This window comes from Rousettus aegyptiacus, unplaced genomic scaffold (genome assembly GCF_014176215.1).
Source record: "Rousettus aegyptiacus isolate mRouAeg1 unplaced genomic scaffold, mRouAeg1.p scaffold_m13_p_5, whole genome shotgun sequence".
Lineage (NCBI taxonomy): Eukaryota > Metazoa > Chordata > Mammalia > Chiroptera > Pteropodidae > Rousettus > Rousettus aegyptiacus.
The window spans coordinates 101,565,638-101,585,442 of record NW_023416308.1 but is presented as its reverse complement, the minus strand read 5'-3'; the positions used below and the strand labels follow the sequence as shown (position 1 = coordinate 101,585,442).

At 47.4% G+C, this 19,805-nt stretch overlaps 1 protein-coding gene across 10 annotated transcripts in view; it reads right to left on the bottom strand.

Moving 5' to 3' along the window:
- Positions 1-19,279, bottom strand: part of PRR5L (proline rich 5 like) — a 64,634-nt gene extending 45,355 nt beyond the window's left edge. The window contains exons 1-3 of one of the 10 annotated variants that reach the window (XM_016123235.2): positions 19,173-19,253; positions 1,221-1,405; positions 29-304 (exon numbers count right to left, since the gene is read on the bottom strand). In XM_016123235.2, the coding sequence (XP_015978721.1) occupies positions 29-192 (164 nt within the window). In that variant the 5' untranslated portion in view covers positions 193-304; positions 1,221-1,405; positions 19,173-19,253. Of the gene's footprint in view, positions 1-28; positions 305-1,220; positions 1,406-10,525; positions 15,314-18,678; positions 18,996-19,172 lie in introns of those variants that run through there. The other 9 variants (XM_036220384.1, XM_016123234.2, XM_016123242.2 and 6 more) reach the window with 9 other exon arrangements.
- Positions 19,280-19,805: the final 526 nt, after the last annotated feature.

Below are 19,805 nucleotides of genomic sequence, written 5' to 3'. Positions count from 1 at the left end.
CCCTCACTGCACACCTAGCCTCCTTTACCTGTTCCAGGCTGAGTTGGAGCTCAGCTGCAAAGCCTGCCGGGCAGCTTGGAACCGGGGCAGGTCGCTGAGCACTGGGGAGCTCATGAAGCGCGGCCTAGGCCTGCGGAAGGAGCCCATCTTGTGGAGCTCGACAGGCAGGCTGGGAGCGAAGCCGCGGGTCATAAGTCCAGGTGAGGGGGCAGCTTCTCCTCTGGACCAGAAGGTTCCGACTGCCCACGGAAGGGCTTCTCCCAGAGCTCTCAGGCTTTCTTAAAACCACAAATTTAGCCGACACCTGAAAAGAGAGAGCAGGTTTTATTAAAAACACCTAGGCTGAGCGGACCACACATTGGAGGAAGTTGGCTGGGACTTTCTAGCCAAACCATCTTAAAAACAACTCCAAGGCCCCGCAATAACATTTCTATTCTGTGGGTTGCCATGCACAAGTTTTTACAGGTCTCTTTTTGGTTTAAACAGTATGGTCACCCCGAAGTGGGAAACCCAGTGACAATGGGACTGGTTGAGGCCAGCCCTACAGAAAAGTAACTTCTCAGCTGTGCTTGACCGTGGTTCCCGAGCTCACCCATCAAAGTCTGGGCACTGGCTGGGTTTCTGTAGACCCTGCAATGTTGTGCATTAAGAGCCTCTCTTTTTTTAGTTAAAAAAAAAAAAAAAAAGCCTCATGGAGAACCCAACAGCGTCTAGTCCTGACACTGAAGACCTTCCACAATACGCGCTTCCCACACCGGCCCATGCATATTGCCCATATTTCCCGACGGTATCAGCGCCTCTTCACGTAGACACAGCTCCCCACCATCACTTACCTGCCATGCCATTCACTCATTCATTCCCTCAGAAGATTTAATGAGCGTTTACTATTTATTAACTACTGGAAGCTACACGGCATGCAAAGATTTCTAAGACCTAGTCTCTGCCCTTAAGAGGCTCATGGTCTATGAAGACAACTGTCTGTTGTGTATTCATTCTCATAATAAATATCTGTTGAGCACCTACTGTGCACCAGGCACTCACTCAGGCATTGGGGATATATAACAGCAGCCCTAGAGAATGTGGTCCCCATCCTGTGGAGCTTACGACCAGCAGACACTGTTCCACAAAAAGCCTTCTCTCAGGCTTTTTGATAGTATCTACTGCTTTCCTTTCCCAGAATTCCCTTTCTTTTCCTCTCCCCTTATTTAAATCTGACTTACCCTGCAGGATTGGGTTCAAGTATACTGTCCTATGAGCAGTTCCTGGGACACTTTATGGCTTCCTGGTTAATAGCAATAGCTTTGGAGTGAAACTTGGTCGAGTCTTAACGAGGCCACTCCCAAGTCGTGTGACTTTGGGCACACTGAGTCCTCAGCTGCCTGTCAGCACTGCCAACTTCACAGCACTGATGAGACAAGAAACACAACTATGTGGCATGCTCAGCGGAACAGCAGACAGGCGACCGCACCCCCACCCCAGCAAGGCGATGCCCGTTCCCATGCTTGCCGATTGCACTCTTTCCTCGGCACCTCTGGCCCTGCCATTTCAGTCTCTTACTCTTCAGTGAACCTAAAGATTCAGTCACTGACTTAAAGTGAGTTTCGGAGCTGGCGAGAGTGAAGAACAAAAGGAAACACCACGGAGGTTACAGTCGCGTCTTTCTCCAGGATTTACAGGTCGGCCCAGGAGTATCCTCACTGCCACCTCTCACTGCCACCTGCTAATTCTGCTATGTCCCAAAAAACAACGTTGAAAGAAAAAGCTACTCCCGCCATAAATGTCCATCCTCACGATGAGAGGGGGAGTGGGTTTTGCAACCCCAGCTATAGCGTTTGAAGAAGGAGGAGCCGAGGCTGTAAGGCAGGCACTGAGGCCATCCACGCAGGGGGCCTGGGAGGCGCCGGCAGCTGTCTGCAGGCAGTGGGCACAGTGAAAATGAACTTCTAAGACCAAGAGCCAAAAAAGGAATGGCTTGTCCTACACCTCTGAAAAAATGTTAAAAGGAAATCAGAGTTTTGTACCATTTTCTTTTAGCCTTCTGCCTCTTCCCCCCATTCTCAGAACGAGTCAACAGCAACTAAAACTTATCAATGAATGCCGGGGAAGTCATAACATGCCTGCTCAACGTCAGAGGGTCTCAGTTAACTCCACGGTGCCACCGGAATTTGGAAAGATCTATGCAAATCAATCAGTGAGGCAAAGAAGTAATAAAACCACAGAAGCCCCCTCAGAGGCTGGCTTTAGGATTTAACTCGCCTGGTAAGGGTCACCATTAAGAGAGGATCTATTTCGCTGCCCTTCTTTAAATGCGCCTGCAAAGTGCAATTCATCTGTGTAATTACAGGATATTAACTCCTTTTATGAGGTTCTTAAACTCGAGGTGATGGAGCTGCCTCCCACTCAGTGGCTTTTGTACGGGAAAGCAGAAAGGTGAGCTGAATGGATCATTCCAGGTGTTTACCTTCCGGCTCCCTGCCAAAACAACCACTTCTCCAGGAGTCTGTGCGACACTGAAGATCACGGGACTGGCTCCCATCTCCCCCCACTTCTCAGCGCCCCCCAGGCCTCCCACTCCAAGCCATGTGCATGTCCAGCGAGGTGCATGGGCCGCCCCATTCACGGAAGAATAATTTTCAGCCAAAAGGATGGTAACTACCGCTCCCACGGCCTCGCATTGGCTGAAGAGGAACACACACAACAAGGAGCTGCCTCTGACTCATTTGTCACCTGCAGAATCTGCCACCCTCAAATCCTGACAGTCTGGAGGCAACCCAAAGCCATCTTCGTTTCCAGCATTCCAACTTCTGCACAGTCAGGAGGCCTCCACAGAGCAGCACAGAGAGGAAGCCGCCACGGCGCTGACAAGACGTGGCCTAAAGGGAAACACTGACACATCCACCTGCTACGGCGCCGGCCCCTCAGGCTCGGGCTTGTCCTGACCTAAATATGACTAATCAGAAAACAACAAGATGGATGGGGCCTTGGAGTGTTGCCAACCCAGGCCCCCATTTACAGGCGACAAAAGTGAAGCCCAGAGGAGCAGAGAAACTTGTCACCGAGGCAGGAGAGAGCCAGTACGGGCTAGAATTCAGGTTCCCTGACTCCTGATCTAGAAAGCTCTCCAGCCCCCACCTAAGTCATTCTGTAAACTTTAAAACAGGCATAGGGACTCACCTCTGTATCCTCAGGCCCGAGCTCACTGCTTAAAATAAAAGTGAGGGAAAAGATAGCAACTAATGAGGTATTGACTGCCCGCCTGCCACAGTAGGTAAACTTACTCGACCCTCACAAACCCCATTTGGGAGATCAGAGAAGTTAAGTAACCCGCCAGAAGTCAAATAGCTAGTAAGTGGCAAATCACTGACAGGTGCCCAGTTTGGCCTTATTCTACAGCCCATCCCCCTTTAACCATGCTACCAAACGCAGAGAATTAGAATCGAACCGACCAAGTTAGTCAGGAACATCCAGTCATGAAATTTCATACCAAAATTTAAATCTCATGCCCCTGAGACAGAAAAACTGACATAAGGAGCTCTCTGGCCACATTCGATGGGAACAAAACGAGCAAGATGGAAGGAGAAAGCATGGGCTGATTGCCTTAAGACACCCCACTCCTCACTGGCTGTGTGACCTAAGCTGAGTTACTTGGCCTCCCTGAGGCTCGATTTCCTTCTGCATGAAATGAGCATGCCTACAGTGACGACCTCAGGGCTGCGTGGGGATGAGATGAGCACATATTTGTACAGCGCTTAGAACAGTGCATGGCAACAGCAAATGCTACATCAGTGCTTGTTAAATAAATACCCAGGAGGAGAGTGGTAAGAAGACAGCAACCCCTGCTCCTGCTTATGACGACCTCAGTAACACCCAGAAAATACTTGGGAGCGGGCGAGGTCTCTAGTCCCAGTGGTGGGGCACACAGGGCATTGGGGCCTGTCCTCCTTAGGCCTTCGGTAGCTCACGATGTCGTTTACTGACCCTTCACCTCCATGCAGCACGTTCCTGGGTTTCAGAGTTTTCCCACACATCCTCGCACTTCTAAATTGCACTCTAACCCTATAAGGCAGGTCAGGCAGGAACTCTGTCAGGTGAGGAAACCGAATCTCACAGAGGCTAAGTGAAGTGGCCAAAGCTGGACAGCTTTGGGTCAGGGAACCGGACTCAGGAGAAACCTCAACCTGGCCTGCCACGTGGCCCATGCATGCCCGGCCGGGCAGCTCTCTTTTTCTCCCAATACGTTTTAAAATATTTTCAATATGACACATACTTAAAAAGGAGTTTATATATATATATATATATATACAAACACATCTCTTCAATAATAATAAACTACCACCTGCTTAAAAAATAGAATGTTACCTTAGAAATCACATGTGCTTCTATTTTTTTCTGATAAGAGCATACCTGCTTATTTATTATTAAAAAAAAAAATGTAAACTTTCACAGACGTCTATAACGTACAAAATGAAAGGCCTCCCCCTGGCCACTTAACAAGGGAGGGACACTCTGCTGGGAACTCTCTGAGATGACCGTCACATGCTCCATCTGGGTTGTCCAATATGGTAGCCATGAGCCACATGTGGCTACTGAGCCCTTGAAAAGTGATTTTCTTGGTTGAGGAACTGAATTTTAATTTAATTATTTAATTTTTTAATAGCCATACGCATGCACTATTTAATAAAAATGGATAATTTGTTCTTTTCTTTTAATAATGTATCATGGACGTCTTCTCATACCACTATGTATTTATCTACTTCATTATTTTTAACAGTTTGTTAACACTTCCGTTTAAGGGACACCATACTTGATTTAACCGGTCCTGCACGGCTGGATAATTTCAGTAGTTTTTGTTACTACAAAGAATGAGCTTATCTGCCCGTCTTAGCAACCGCATGACTGTTTGTGTAGGGTGCATTTTCAGAAGTGGAACTACCGGGTAAAAGGGCCAGATAATTTTAAGCTAGCTTCACTCTGTGACTAACACCAGCTCCCACTGCAGCCCAGACAGAGCACTCCAGAAAGGAGGGGCATGAGGCCTGTACTTCCAAAGGACGAGTGGCCATGAGAGGCTTCGGAATCAGACAGACCCTGGCATCGATGCTCATTCTGCCATTCACTGACCGTGAGAGGCAGAAAAACTGGCCCCCAAAGATATATTCACTTCTTAGTCCCCAGAACCTCTGAATGTTATCTTAAAAGGCAAAACATGTGATTAATTTAAGGATTTTTCTGGAAGGTGCTTATTCGGGATTATCCATAATCCCGAATACAATAAATACAATCACATGCATCTCTGTAAGAGGGATGCAGGAGGAGACTGGAGACAGAAGAGAAGACACAGATATACGAAGAGGAGAAGGCGCCGCGAAGATGGAGGCAGAGACCAGAAGGATGCGGCCACAAGCCAAGGAACAGCTTCGGCCGCCAGAAGAAGCCAGAAGAGAGAAGAAATAGCTACCCCGATGTCGGCTACAAACTGGTATGTGGTGGGGGAAAAAAAGAAAACAGAAAAAGAAATACATTCTACTCTAGAGCCTCTGGAGATGATATGGCCCTGTGACACCCTGATTCTGGACTTTTAACCTCCAGAATTGTGAGAGAATAAATCGCCATTGCTTTTAAGCACCAAAAGTTGTGGGAATGTGTTACTGCAGCCACAAGAAATGAATACACTCACTGTGAGGCCTTGGGCCACTCTGAACTGCAGACTCTAATTCTGAAAAATGGGAATAGGAAGTGTAACCTAGGAAAGTTGCTGCAGTGATGAGAAAGACTGCCTACAAAGTGCTTGGCATGGTTCCTGGAACTGTGCAGTTGCTAGACACAGGTGCAGTGGAGGTTCAGAGCAAAGATGCCAGAGTTAGGCTTGGTGTCACCACTTAGTATGTGACCTGGGCAGGTGATGTAGGATTGGTGTAAGGCTTGGATGAGATGATCCAAGTAAGGTTTAAAATAGTCCTGGTATACAGTAAGTGCTTGGTAAATGCTACCTAGTATTTATATTACCACCATCAGCACTATGTAGTCTGCTCAGACTGCCATAACCAAACATTACAAACTAGATGACTTAAACGACAGACATTAATTTTCTCACAGTTCTGGAGGCTAGCAGTTCAAGATCAAGGCGTCAGCAGGTTTGGCTTCTGCTGAGGCCCCTCTCCTTAGCTTGCAAGTGGCCGCCTTCTCACTGTGTCTTCACACGGCCTTTTCTCTGTGCCCCAACAATCCCGGTGTGTCTCTCTATACGTCCAAATTTCCTCTTCTTATAAGGACACCAGTCAGACTGGATTAGGGCCCACAATAATGACCTCATTTTGACTTAATCACCTCTTTAAAGGTCCTATGTCCCAATGCAGTCACATTTTAAGGTACTGGGGACTAGGTCTTCCACATATGATTTTAGAGGCATACAATTCAATCACAACCACCACCACCACCACCACCACCATCGTCACAAAAAGTTCTTTGCCTGACTAAGGTCCTGAGTTACAGAAACCACTGTGTTTTAGGAGGTGCTATCTTCTGAAGGACCGATGTGGTTTACATGTAGAAAAATGTGCTCCTAAAATGATTTAAATGGTGAAGTTTGTGGTGCTTAAAGGGTTCACTGCCATTATCTGGAAAGCTGGGGTCCTGGATACGTGAAGTGTTGTGGCAGTTACAGGGTTATTGGGGCTTATCACTGGCTTCACTCTCCCAGGTATACCTCACAGGGGTTTCTTTGAGAACCTCCACACTCAGGATCCACGCTGTGTTTACTGGAGAAAAAAAAGGTGGGGTCTTGCTCTCCCATTCCAGCTTCCAGGGAATGACACAGGGAGGGGCCACAGCCTTTAGGCCGGCCAAGGTGGTGTACTTAGTGGAAAATGCAAATGAATTCCACTGAGGCACACACCCTTGACTCTGAAAAGGGAAGTAGAATTATGGCACAACTTAAAGAAGTGGGTGGCTTGCAATGACCCTGAGGCTTCCAGGAAAAAGCCATTCTGAGAATAAATAACAAAGAAGTCTGAGAAAACTGAGCACAACAACCTGATTGGCCTACCCGAAGGAGGAGACACCAGTTTCCAGGGAAACCAGAGAGACCTGAACCTTTTGCACGCCCCCTTTAGGAGCTCCAGCAGCCAGGGAGGCCAGCCTGGAACTCTTCCTTGGGACATGAACCCGGAAATGGAAAACCAGCATCCTTCAGCACTGTCAGGACTTGGACACTGTCATTTAACTTGACCCATCCACTCTCTAACTGCAGCCAGAATTATCCTTATAATGGCAATGATGGTAATGACAGCACCATTTACTGAGTGCCGACTGTGGGACGGGCACTTGACATGTATTATCAGTGTTTTAAAATGAATTTAGGGGCTCTCGACTGAGAACCTTTAATGAAATAGATTAGAACAAAAAACATCAGAGTGTATCATAGTTGGGGGAAACACACATATTCCATGTCTATTCATGTGTACCAAGTCGCAATGTATCACAAATTTCATACTGTATGTGGCAGTCAAAACATGTGAAAGCCCCAGCATCTGATCTGATCTTTACAACCTCCAAAATGCCATTACCCTACCCAGCTTACAGAGAAGGAAATGGAGGTGCCACGTGTTTAAGTCGTCTGAGGTCACACGGTTTACGGCAGGTGGTGCTGAGGCAGAAGCTCACAGTCCAGAGCCCACCACGCTCACGCCGCCCTGTGCTTCGATGCCTTCAAAGGCTCCCCATGGCTCTCAGAATAAATCCCCAAACCCTATCTCACTTCCCGCCAATGCATGCCCGCTCACTGGCCTTTTTTCATTTCCTCAAACAGCACCTGCTCTTCCCTGCTCCAGGACCTTTGCATGTGCTGCTCCCTCTGTTTAAAATACTTCCCACCCACTTCTTTAGGCTCAAACCCACACACCCGTTACTGCCTATCCTTCGCTCGCCCTTCCACCTCACCCCTGATTAGATCACATCACCCCACAGAGCACCCTCCTCACCTCCTTTGTTGTCCTGTCACAATCTACCCCAATACATGATTACAGAATTATTTCTTATTGTCTTTGTGAGGTCCATAAGGGCAGGGACTATGTCTACCTTGTTCTCAGGTGCATTCCCAGGGCTTAGTGTAGGAATTCACAGATATCTGATGAATGAGCAAATGAACCAGCCATCTGAGAGGCAGTATTATTGGGAGACACAGAAACTGTAAGCAAGTGCCACCTGAGAATACCAACACCTTAAATCATGTAGGGCTTTACCATACGAAAACATCCTGGTACTGGAATCTGACAAACCTGGGTTTAAATCCATCCTCTACAATATGTTAGCTGGGAGACCTGGGTAAATGACTCAAACTCTCTAAACTTCAGTTTCCTCATGTGTTAAATGAGTGTGATACTTATCTCAATGTCGTTAAGATTAAATAGATGACCTAGATCATCTATTTATACGAGCCCAAAAAAAATTACAGCTGGCATTAATGTTTTTATAAAACACTGTGTTCTTCACAAAACCCTCATGCTCCAAAAGGTGGCATATGACCAGGGTGTGGGGCAAGGGGCACTCTCACACATTTCTGGAAGAACAGCTGCTCCAGAAGGAAATTTGACAAGACCAATCAAAATGACAAAGTCTATAGCCTCTGACCCAGTAATTCTACTTCCAGGAATGTTACTTTAGGCACGTCAAGTGACTTACGCAACAAGGGTTTTTACTGCCGCCTTCTTTATAACAGCAACGGGTTGGGAAAAAACCGACACGCTGAGCGACAGAGGTCTGGCCATGCAAACCACAGTGTCCCATATTCTGGAATCCTATGCGGCTCTAAGAAAGGAGAGGCGAACCCTATGCCCTGACTGGGGTGCTCTCCCGGGGACACTCTCGATGAAAGTGTGCTGAAAAGCTGCACACAGAATCACGTGTATGTGATGCTACCATCTATATGCGAAAGATTAAAGAGAGCATTTACATATTCCACTGCACCTGCCTAAAGCACCTCTGAAGGGACACACCTGAAACTGACCACACCAGTTTCCCCCACGGAGGGAGCTGGGTGGCAGAGACACAGTGGGGAAGACTTGTCTCTATTAACCCTTCGGTACCTTTGAATTTTGAAATATGAAAACGTATTACTTTTTTAAACAAGAACGGCAGGGACACCCTCCCCGCTCCCCCAAAAAGGAAAGACAAAAAAAATAAAGGTTATGTGATTTGTTCTAAGTCACTCAAGCTGGTCAAAGGAAGTCAGGATTCAGACTTGGCTTCTGATTCCAAGCACAGTCAAGCTCTATCCATTACAGAATAAATTCATGCATTCGACACAAATTTATTTTCTTCAACACTAATCCTACAATAGGAGGTGCCTTGTGTGGTGACACATGGGCCAGAAAAGAAACCCTGGGAAGAAAAGATGAAAGGAAGACCTGGTTTCTTTCCTTTTTTGCACCGTGCATCATACCCTTGCCAAGAGGTCCAGGCCTGGAACATCTCGAAGCGTAGGCGGAACCTGCCCAGGCTAAAGAAGGCAGTCGCCACTCAATCCAGTCTGGGTTTTGCCACTATCTCATGATATAAGATCAGTTTTGTTAGACCTGAATTTTCCAAGAGAAACCAAAAAATCCAGATTTTTAAAAATATGAAATCACCGAATTCATAAGTGTTGGCAACGAATTCATCAAGCCAACTAGTACTTTAGGTTTGTGATCTTGGTTTTATCTCATCACAGCTATGGCCACCAGCCTTATCACACCTTTTACCCAGGACCTAAGCCATGCGTAATGTAAGTCTGCACGAGCCGGCCACTGTGGGCTTAGGCAAGTCACTTCCCTAGGTCCGCTGCCTTATCGGTTAAGAGTGTGGCCTAGCTGATGGCCATAATTCTCTCTCAGCACTGCCAGCTATGCATTCAGCCCCGACCTTGAGAGCCCTACAGAACTGCCTTATCTCACTCTTACCCCATCACTGAGCCTGCAATTCCCCTTTGCATTGTATAGACACCCAGATCCACTCATCAAACAGGGAAAGCCAGAAGCACTCAGGGTACGGCTCAAAGAAACACACAGCAAACAGAATCCACCAAACAGAACCCATCTAGGAAACCAGATCTCCACACATCCCACCCTGCTCTCTGGATAGAAATCAAGTCAGAAGTCGGGTTTGAAGACCAGCGAGGCCATTTTGCAAATCAAACGCTTATCATGAATATTTTACTGTACTTATTGCTGATAAGAATACACCATCCACCATCAGAGGCAGGCCACGATGGCCAGCATAGTGTTAAGCCTGTATTTGCATCTGTCATCTCAGTTCATTTCTACCTTCAACCAATAAGGTTGGTTTTATTATTCTCATTGTGCAGATGAAGAAACTAAAGCATGGGAATTAACCTTCTCAAAGTCAGAAATCCAGAGTCAAATACTACCTGATTTTGGTGCCTGAGTTCATAACCCCTCTGTTAAACAGCACTCACGTCTGCCAAATGCAGAGATGAGAGCAGAACACTGGCCCTGGCTTCCTTTCTTGAACATCACCAACAGCTTCTTACCTTGACCAGGGAGCGAATGCACTCCGTCCCTACAGGAAGGAGACTTTGTTTCTTCATGCTGCTTAGCAAGCAAGCTGAAGTCATCGTATCTGTTTACTTGTTCACTGCCTGACTAGTCCCTGATGGCATGTAAGTTCCTCAAAGTCAAAGACTTTGCCTGTCTCATTCACTGCTGTATCCCACGAGTGCAGTACTGACCAGGTAAAAGACACCCATGAAATGTTCTTGAACGCTGGAATGAAATGTGGACTTCCAAGCCATTGGGAAGGACAGTCTTCCCATTTCTGAGGGACCAGAAATATTCCCTTCATAGTTGATTGAACTCAGGCCCCCATAAGCATTATTGGACATGGACAGGGTCGCATGGGCGGGGTCGCATGGGCAGGGGACCCCGGGTCTGTTTGTTGGTCAGTGGAGCCTACAAACATGGCAGAGGAGGGGTGCCTGTAGCATAGCAGCACGTTTGTTTTGACTAAGGACTCAATTTCGCAACTCTGAGGAAACAAAAGCCGGCCAAGGGACAGAGACACTCCTACAGAAGCAGAAAATGTTGTGTCGTGTCAAGTTTGGACAATGGAAAAGGCTCAACAGGAAGAACAAGACAACTTTCTCAGCACTCCACTGGAAACGAGTGTGGACAAAAGTCCTATTTTGTGACTATCAGCACAAACAGGATGCAAACTCAAGTGTTTATCTCTGATGAACGGTATTTGCTAAATGTCCACCGAGAAGACTCAGAGCACTGACAATTTAGATCTACCTAGTAGTAATTATTTCATTGTAGCATCAGTATCATCATCATCATCATCATCATCATCACCCAGGACTGCAAACCACTGTGTAATCAGAAAAATCCTCTCCTTTGGTACCAGTCAAGCAAAACTGTGGGGAATAACCGCACACCTTATTTACTCATCTATAAGCCTCACTTTAAGTATCGTGTTACTTGGAGTGCAAATTGTTTGGGTGTGACCTGAAAATGCCATCCAGAGTGATTCTGCAGTGCCTCCCAGATGATAAACCAAAAAGTCTAGACACAAGCCGTAGCTGAGACTGACCACTATGGGGGCAAGTGTATTTCTGACATGTAATGTATATAAGACCAAGAGCGGTCAGAAGCTACTGTCTGGAAGCTAGCAAGAGTTTTAACTAGGGGGAAATGTGTTCTAGACCCACATGTGCTACTTATTAAAAATTAGCTGCACTTTCTCAGTTGCAGGAAGACGATGAAATACTTTTTCATAAGAAAAGGAGATGAAGGGAAAGGAAACTTCTCCCCATGTCATGTAGTCAGGTGAAAAGAGCCGTGAATAGAGGGTCAGAAAGCCTGAGGGTCTCTAGGATCTGATCATTTCACTGAGGTCATGAATTCAACTCAGGTCCAGTCAACACCAAATGTTGCCCCAGGATCTAAGGGGAAGAAGCCTATGGGGCAAAAGAGAATAGAGTATCTGCCCCCAAGAGGCTCAGGGTCTAGCAGGAAATACTCAGAAGTAATGTTATAAATGCAACTCAACACCACCATGGGCTGTAACCAAAGATAACAGCTGAGACAAGATCTAGACAGAAAGGTTAAATCACCTTCTCCAGTTCAAAGGCAAGGCTAATGGAAGGTCAACTGCAACATGCAGAATTCTCCGTTTTCTTGTCCATTCTGCTAAAGCATGGGAACACTGAAGACTGAAAAGAAAATCTGGGGTGGGAAAAACAAGATTTCATAAGTAAAGCTCAAAAACTATTTGTTTTTGCTTTTGTTTTTTAAATCAGTGACAGGCAGGGACGGGATGAAAATATCACATTCCAACAAATATCTGGTGAGCGCCTACTACCCTAGACACCAAGATGAGCCAGCAAGGCCACGAAGAAATGAAAAGGGAAGAGTAACTGGACCTGATTAAGGAAAATGAGAGGAAAGCCTAAAGCAGGGATGGCAAACTCGACGCCTGGTCAGTCGAGGTAGAGAAACAACGCCGGCCACAGGGCTGAGTGCGCACTGTGGCAAACTGAAAAACACGATTCAGACCAAACCAAACGCATCTGACTCCAAAGTATGGCCCACCGGCTGTCGGTCTGAGGCCCTTCCGTTAGGGTGACTGGAAGGAAAATGTGCATAGCTTGTAACCGAGAGGGCTGGAGGAAATGAGGAGGAAGGACAGCACAAAATAAACAAGGTAATTAAAGTAACTAAACCAATAAAATAAAACCACAGAGGCCAGTGGTATAACATTCACCACTAACATCTCCACAGCACTTTACAGTTTCCAAAGCTCGTGCTCAAGTCATCTCATTTGGTCTCCCCAACAACCCTAGGAAGTAGGCATCATTATCACCCCGATTTTAGAAGTGGAGAATTTCTGAGTCAGAGCATGTAAGCAACTTGCCTCTGGTCTCAGAGCTATGAGAAACAGCGCAAGGACTCATGTGCCTTTCCAGAATTTCAAAGAGAACTCCAGGCTATTGTACTTTCTAGACATCTTCTAAGTGATTCCAAAGTACGACCATGCCTGAGAACACAGGTCTAGGCCCACGTTCTCAACCAGGTGTGATTCTGCCCCCTCCCACCCAGCAGGAGACACTCAGCCATGTGTGGAGACATTTTTGGTTGTCCTAACTGCAGGGAGTGAGGATGGAAGATGCTATAGACTGCTGGTGGGAAGAGGTCACGGATGCTGTTAAACATTCTGCAACACACAGGACAGCGCCGCCCAACAAATTATCAGGATAGAAACATGAACAGGGCCAAGGCGGAGAAGGTCTTGACTCTATGCCTGGCTCTTTAAACTGTGATCTGAGAATCAGCAGAGTTCACATCACCTCAGAGCTTGTTAGAGATTCAGGCCCCGACCCAGAGCCACTGAATGAGATTCTGTGGTTTAACAAGATCCCAAAGTGATTCAGATGCACCTTGAGAAGCACTGCTATAGATCATGCTTCCGTGGCCATCACAGAATTTTAGAACAGAAGGGAACTTGAGCAGCAAGCCAATCTCATTATTTTGTAGATGACACAACTCGGGCCCAGAACAACGGAGCAACTCGCCCCTGGACGCACAGCTTGCCCATGGCAGAGATGAAATCAGATTCCAGATCTCAGTTCCCAGATCTGTGCTGTCCCCAAGATGCCAGTTGGGGCCAACACCCAAACCCTTTCAACAACTCTCCTCACTGCCAAGTTGATACCACCCTTTGAGGCGCGTTCGGGAGTCTTGTGTGAAGCCTGAAAGGAATCGATTGTCCTGTTGGTCAAAAATTTCTTTAAAGGATTATCTCAGAACACCACAAAGGATTACCATAGGTGCCCATTAATTCTGCCTTCAGGGATTTTACCAAAAAAAAGCAGCCATACAGCTCCCACAGTGGTGGACTCCAGCAGCCGGCAAGCTGTAGCTGAGTTCTCCAAAATGGCAGCAGCAGTTGACGTGGCCTCCCCAAAAGACATCTGGGGAGTGATGAAGAACCAGTTTCGAAGGAGTACTTAGAATTAGCAAGTGCAAAAGGGTTTATGCAGAGGATTTATGTAACTGAGGTCATGAGCAGGTTGTGACAGGGTCTGAGGCGGCTTAGTTTGGAATAACACAGACACATTACAGCTCTTGCTGGACTTTTGCCCTAGTCCTTGGGGGCAAAAAAAAAAAAAAAGCAAAAACAAATTCTCTCAGGTATTCTCCCAGACTCAGCTTAAGGTGACACATATTCTAGTTCTCAAATGGCTGAGGGAGCCCATAGTGGTCCCTTAACCCTAGTATTGGCTAGGAACCTAACTGCTGACACAGATGCCTGTGTCAAAAAGAACCAGCAGAGTTAGGAGAAAGTCCTGTAACCAGTAAAGAGAGAAGTGAGAAACTGGAGGTGTTGCTGGCATTTGGCAACCAGCTAAAGTGAAACCAGAGCACTGATGAGTGCGTGACAGAAATCTTTACACCTCAAAACTGAGGCGAGGGAAAGAGAATGAAAGCTTAGAGAGGTAAATACATGCTTTTATTTAACATACAATTATATGCAGAATTAATTAAACACATAATTATGATAGGTTGTCTAGCCAATAGCAGGGGTAGATGTCAACCAGGTTTTGCCCTAGGTTCCAGCCAAAAGAGGGAGAGAAATCATTGGGTGAGTTCCACTGCTCTCCAAAACCCTTCTGGGCATAGTTCATCTGTAAGCACGCCAGGGTGGGGAAGGGGGTTTGGCAAGTGAGGCATCCTTTCAGGGTCGTAAGGTTTACACCCTTGAAGGCTCAACTTGCCTTCCCCTAGTCTCATCCCTTCAGTGCACACGCCACCCACTTTAATAAAGAACACTCATTTTTTATTCATACAAGAGTAAAGGTGGCCGGTTTTCATTATAGGCCTATCCTTCTACTGCAGAGAAAAAGGAACAAGTCCTGCTCCATCCTAAAAGCTTCACGAGGTGTCCCTAAATTTCTGATAAAGAACTTGGTTCAGAGGCTGACAGAGCTGGCTGAACCTGGCTGTGAGCTTCTGCTTTTTTTCCATGAAGTCAGTATGTAATAATATCATTAATTATCCTGTAGTATTTTTAAAAGAGGGGAGAAGGAGAGGCAGGGGATGTTCTTTACATATTTGAAGAATAGGAAAAAACCTCTCAAATCCCAGAATGTTAGAGCTGGAACTATCCCGAGTTAAAAAAAAAAAAAAAAAAAAAAGTCAAATTTAATAGGCCATTTAAATTCCTAGTTGATGGTAATTAGAGAGCAAGTATTTCTTTAAACCTTGCTAGACAGAACTTAATCCAATTTAGGTAATCATTAACCTTTGCATGTTCTCATTCCGTGCCCCTCCCCCACATCCACCTCTCTCTCTCTCTCTCTCTCTCTCTCTCTCTCTCTCTCTCTCTCTCTCTCTCTCTCTCTCTCTCTCTCTCTCTCTCTCTCTCCCCCTCTTTCCCTCTCTCCCTCTCTCCCTTTCTCTCTCTCTCCCTCTCCCCCTCTCCCCCTCTCCCTCTCTCCTCTAAATGAAATATAAGGGCTAATCTACAAAGACCATAAACTGGCAAAGCATAAGAAAATATTTAAAGAGAGAGATTGGGCAGATGTTACCTCAAAGGGCCAAGTCCAATTAAAATAAAAACAAGTCTCATGAGCTCAGGATCCCTAATTTATAGCGACTATAACCTGGGGATTCTAATAGAATCACAACAGAAAGCATGCAGAGAGAGGTGAAGGTACTTCCTACTCACTCATCCCCTCTGGGCACCTGGTCTGGCATGCCATTCACCAGGTCTCGCTCTGCAATATCATAGCCATCCCCGGCCAGACCAATGCTAGTAATTCTCTACATTCACAATATCTACAGGGCTTCTCTTTTTCTTCCATGAAATAAATAACTACTGTCAGAATTATCTAGAAAGTCCCTTCGGTTCCATCCTGTCCACTCCTTTTAGTTGACACTGCTCTGGTACCAACTTCTGATCTAGAAACTTCCACGTGGACCATTAGGACCTTCTTGAGTATTTGGGACCCTGGGTTCTTCATGGAAGGCCTTCCAGGTTAGATATCGAAATGTACTAAAAAGAACAAGGGACTTAAGTTCATGGCTGTGTGATATCAGGAAGGTAATTAACCTCTCTGAGCCTCCATTTTGACATCTTAAAATACAGAGGAGAACATCTACCTACTCAGGTTGTTGGGAAACTCAAATAACATGACCACGGCTGTACCTGGTTCACAGTAGTTGCCAAATAAATAAGTTGGCTCATTTGTTTTAACTGCACAATTTTCAAAGTAAACCTTGATCCCAACCCTTGAACAAAATGTGAATTAACTCAAGTTCACCTCTGATGCCCCATCACCTTGCCTCACCTATATTCCCATTCTCCCTCTTGGCTCCAAAGTGGAATCTTCCCTTGTAAAACAGTGCTTTCTGCCTAACAGGGCACTACTCTCTCTGTTCCCAAATTCCTGACACCATCTCCCATACAAACCCCCCAAATATTTTATTTCCAGCTTTCAGCAACTGAGATATTAACTGACACTGACTTGTTAACAAACAATAGTTTCTGTAAGCATTGCTTTTAACAAGCATATAGAGTGGCAACTCTAGGAAACAAACTTTTTTAATGATGAATGTTAAACATATTAGGGAACTTTCAGAGGGGCTCACGTTCTATTTTCTCAAATCAATTCTGCATCGGTCTAGCTCTGTAAAAAATAATAATAAAATCAAACAAAGGGAACATTTTTGTAATGTTTACACAGAGACCATTATTGAAATCTCACCCACTGAAATAAATATACATCCATGACCCATTGAATCTGAAAGAAATGAGGTCTCCTGATTGAGAAACAAGCTAGTCTAAACAAAGCCCTTGAGAAATAAGCCAATTAAACTAGCTTATTTCTAATGCCTTTCTTTTTTACACCATTAATGATTCTGGCTGTTAGAACTATCAATAAAATACAGAAAGGACAACGGTTGGGGTTGGAAAAACCAAAGCCAACTATGTGGACTGACCGAACATTGTTTCCCTTATCTGCAACATTCTAGAGAAAACGCTCTGCACAGCACCGTTGGTCGAATTTTAGGGCCCAAGCCTGCAGCCAGAGAAGGCCGGGCAGCCAGGTTCCATGCAGGAGCTCTGCAATGTTCTCAGTCGCACTAGGAAGCTCACTAGGCACTAAATTTAAAATGTGGCTAAGGTGGTTTCTGCAAGCTCCATTTCCCCTGCTTCACGTTGTCAATAATAGCACCTTCCATACCGAGAACAATTTACCAGAGCGCGGCACTGTGACATTTGGAGCATGTAGGCTAATGAAATGTCAAGACCGCAACACGCGGTGGGCAAGATTACCCTTCGGTCAAAAAGGGCAGTCTCCAAGGCTTGATCAGTGAGCACCTTTTGGTGGGTGGGTGGCACGGGATGGGGACAATCTGGACCATGAGTGTCCTGGACTGCTTTGATCCTTTGCATGGGTCATTTGAATTTGCACGTCTCGTCTGGGCAACAGGCCCAGATCTCCGCCCCAGGAGAGATGCCCAGAGACTCCAGCCCAGAGCTTTTTCCATGCGGGTCCGCGCAACAGACGTGCCACTGAGCCGACGCGCAAGCCCTCCGCCTCGTAGGGCGCATCGCAGTAATTGAAACCTTGCCTGCCGCAAGATTACAGTGGCAATCTATAAATACTCACCGCCTTACTGCTGACGAACAAAACGCGGGCTCCCGGCACCGCGGGGGAAGAGCGGCGGCATGTGACTGAGGGCAGGGGCTGGGTAAAACAGGGGGAAAACCCTACTGACAACCAGAGAGGAACCCCAGGGCTGATTCCTAAAGCACTGTTTGCAAGTACACAATCAGGTTTGATTCGGGGCAGCTCCCTTAGGAAGAAGGGCTGGGGTGGGAGGACCGCAGGCGAGAGGGGGGGAAGGGGTTGGAGACGGGGGAAGGGGGCGCTCTAGAGCGCCCCCTGTGCTCAGTGAGCACCCCGCGCGCACAGTAGGCGCGCAGGAGAGAAAGCCTTGCCAAATGGAGGGCGGGCGGGAAATACGAAGCGGAAAGGAGATGCGGCAGGCGCGGAGAGCCGCCCGCCCCGGCCCGCTGTCCCACGGGCTGCGCCCCAGCCAGCCCGCCCCAGCCCGCGGAGCTGCGCGCGAGACAAAGCGGCTGCCTTCCCTGCCGTCCCCTCCCACGCCTCCCTCCGGAGAAAGAGGACGGCAGGGAAAGATGGGCTGTTTCGGGGTGCCGAATCCCCCTCGCCCGAGTGGGGCAGCTCTTTAGACTCGCCCCTCAGGTGGAGGGAGAACAAGAGAGACAAGCAAACTTTCTTTTTCGATCTCTTGGTTCAGCCTGCGTTCCACCATCGTCAGCATCCCACATGCCACCCTGCAGCGGGGCCTCGCCCACCCTAAGTCGCGGACGCGGGGCGCGGCTACACCCCTCCCCGCCCGGGTGTGTGTGTGGGGGGGGGGGGTCTCAAGTCCGGTCCTCTACTCCTGCCCGCAGCGTCCGATCCTAGAATCTTCAACTTCGCGGGGGTCCCCAGCCGGTTACCCCAAGATGTGACACTTTCGTCAAGCCCCACCCCCCACCCCTTCCCGTGCCCCACCGGATTGTCCCCGACTTGCCTGGCGATTTTATTCTCAATCCTGTACCACTGCTGAGCCGACAACTTCAGCCCCTCCCTGGGACTTCCCCACTCACCCCCTTGGGGTCCCGAGAGTGAGTCACCTCGCGTTGTGCACACCCGCAGCTCGCCTCCTCCCCAGACTCCGCGCGCGCAGGAAAAACTTTCCGGTCTTCCCGAGAAAGTTTTCTCACCCGAGAGAAAAGAGCGACCTGGATGGCTCTCGCCACCGCACTCCGCCCAGCCGTCCCTCCTCGGTTCTCTCGCAGCTCTGCCCTCCACGGGTCGGGTCCAGCCTCAAGTCCTCTCCAGCGCGAGTCAACAAACGAGGCGGCGGCGGAGCTCCCGGAGTCGGGCTGGTGACACGTTTCCCTCCTCTCTCGTCTTACAGCCTCCTCCTCCTCCCTCCCCTCCTCCTCCTCCCACTTTTCCTGTCCTGTTTTCAAAGCTTCGGTATCTCTCCAGCGGCCCCCACCCCATCCCACCTCCCCCTATTCCACTCCCCTTCCCCAGCAGCTACCCTCACGCTGCTGGGGAGCGGGAAGGAGGGGAAGGGGGCGCCTGCACTTACATCCAGTTCAACAATTTCAGGAAATCCAACTCTTTAACTTGAAAAGCCCGGGAGGATGCAACAGGTCAAGGGAGCTCTTGGCTGCGTTTCCCTCACCCAAGACGAGACAATCCCCACCCCCACCCCAAATGGGATTACCTCCCCTCCCACCCCACCCCTCCACAACGGGGAAACCACCAAAAAGCCAAGGGGGTGATTCTTAGGCTCACTAGAGAACTAGAGCCCCGGACTTTTGTTATTATTTTAAGGAACAGTCCCCAGGCCCGTTCCGAGAGAAGTTGTTTTAAGTGCGTTCAAGGAAATAGAATTCCAGTGAAGTCTCTCCCTTAGATTTGCAAAACTCTTTTAAAGCTCCCGAATTCTTTTTCCAACCGAAGGTTTCGTGAATTGGATAGCCCTTCAGAGTTTGAAACAACAGAAAACCAACCAATGCCCAAATTAAAAACAATGTAAAATTATTTTCAAAACTTTTTTTTTGCAGGTGTTAAAAATTTGATGCAGCTGTTTTCAGGACTCACTGGCTTGCATAATTTCACCCTATGGTTGAGCAGGAAATACTTTAAAAATGCTGCCTGCTCACACATCACACTTAGGCTTTGAAACCACAGTGACATTTGCTGAAGAAAAGAGGTA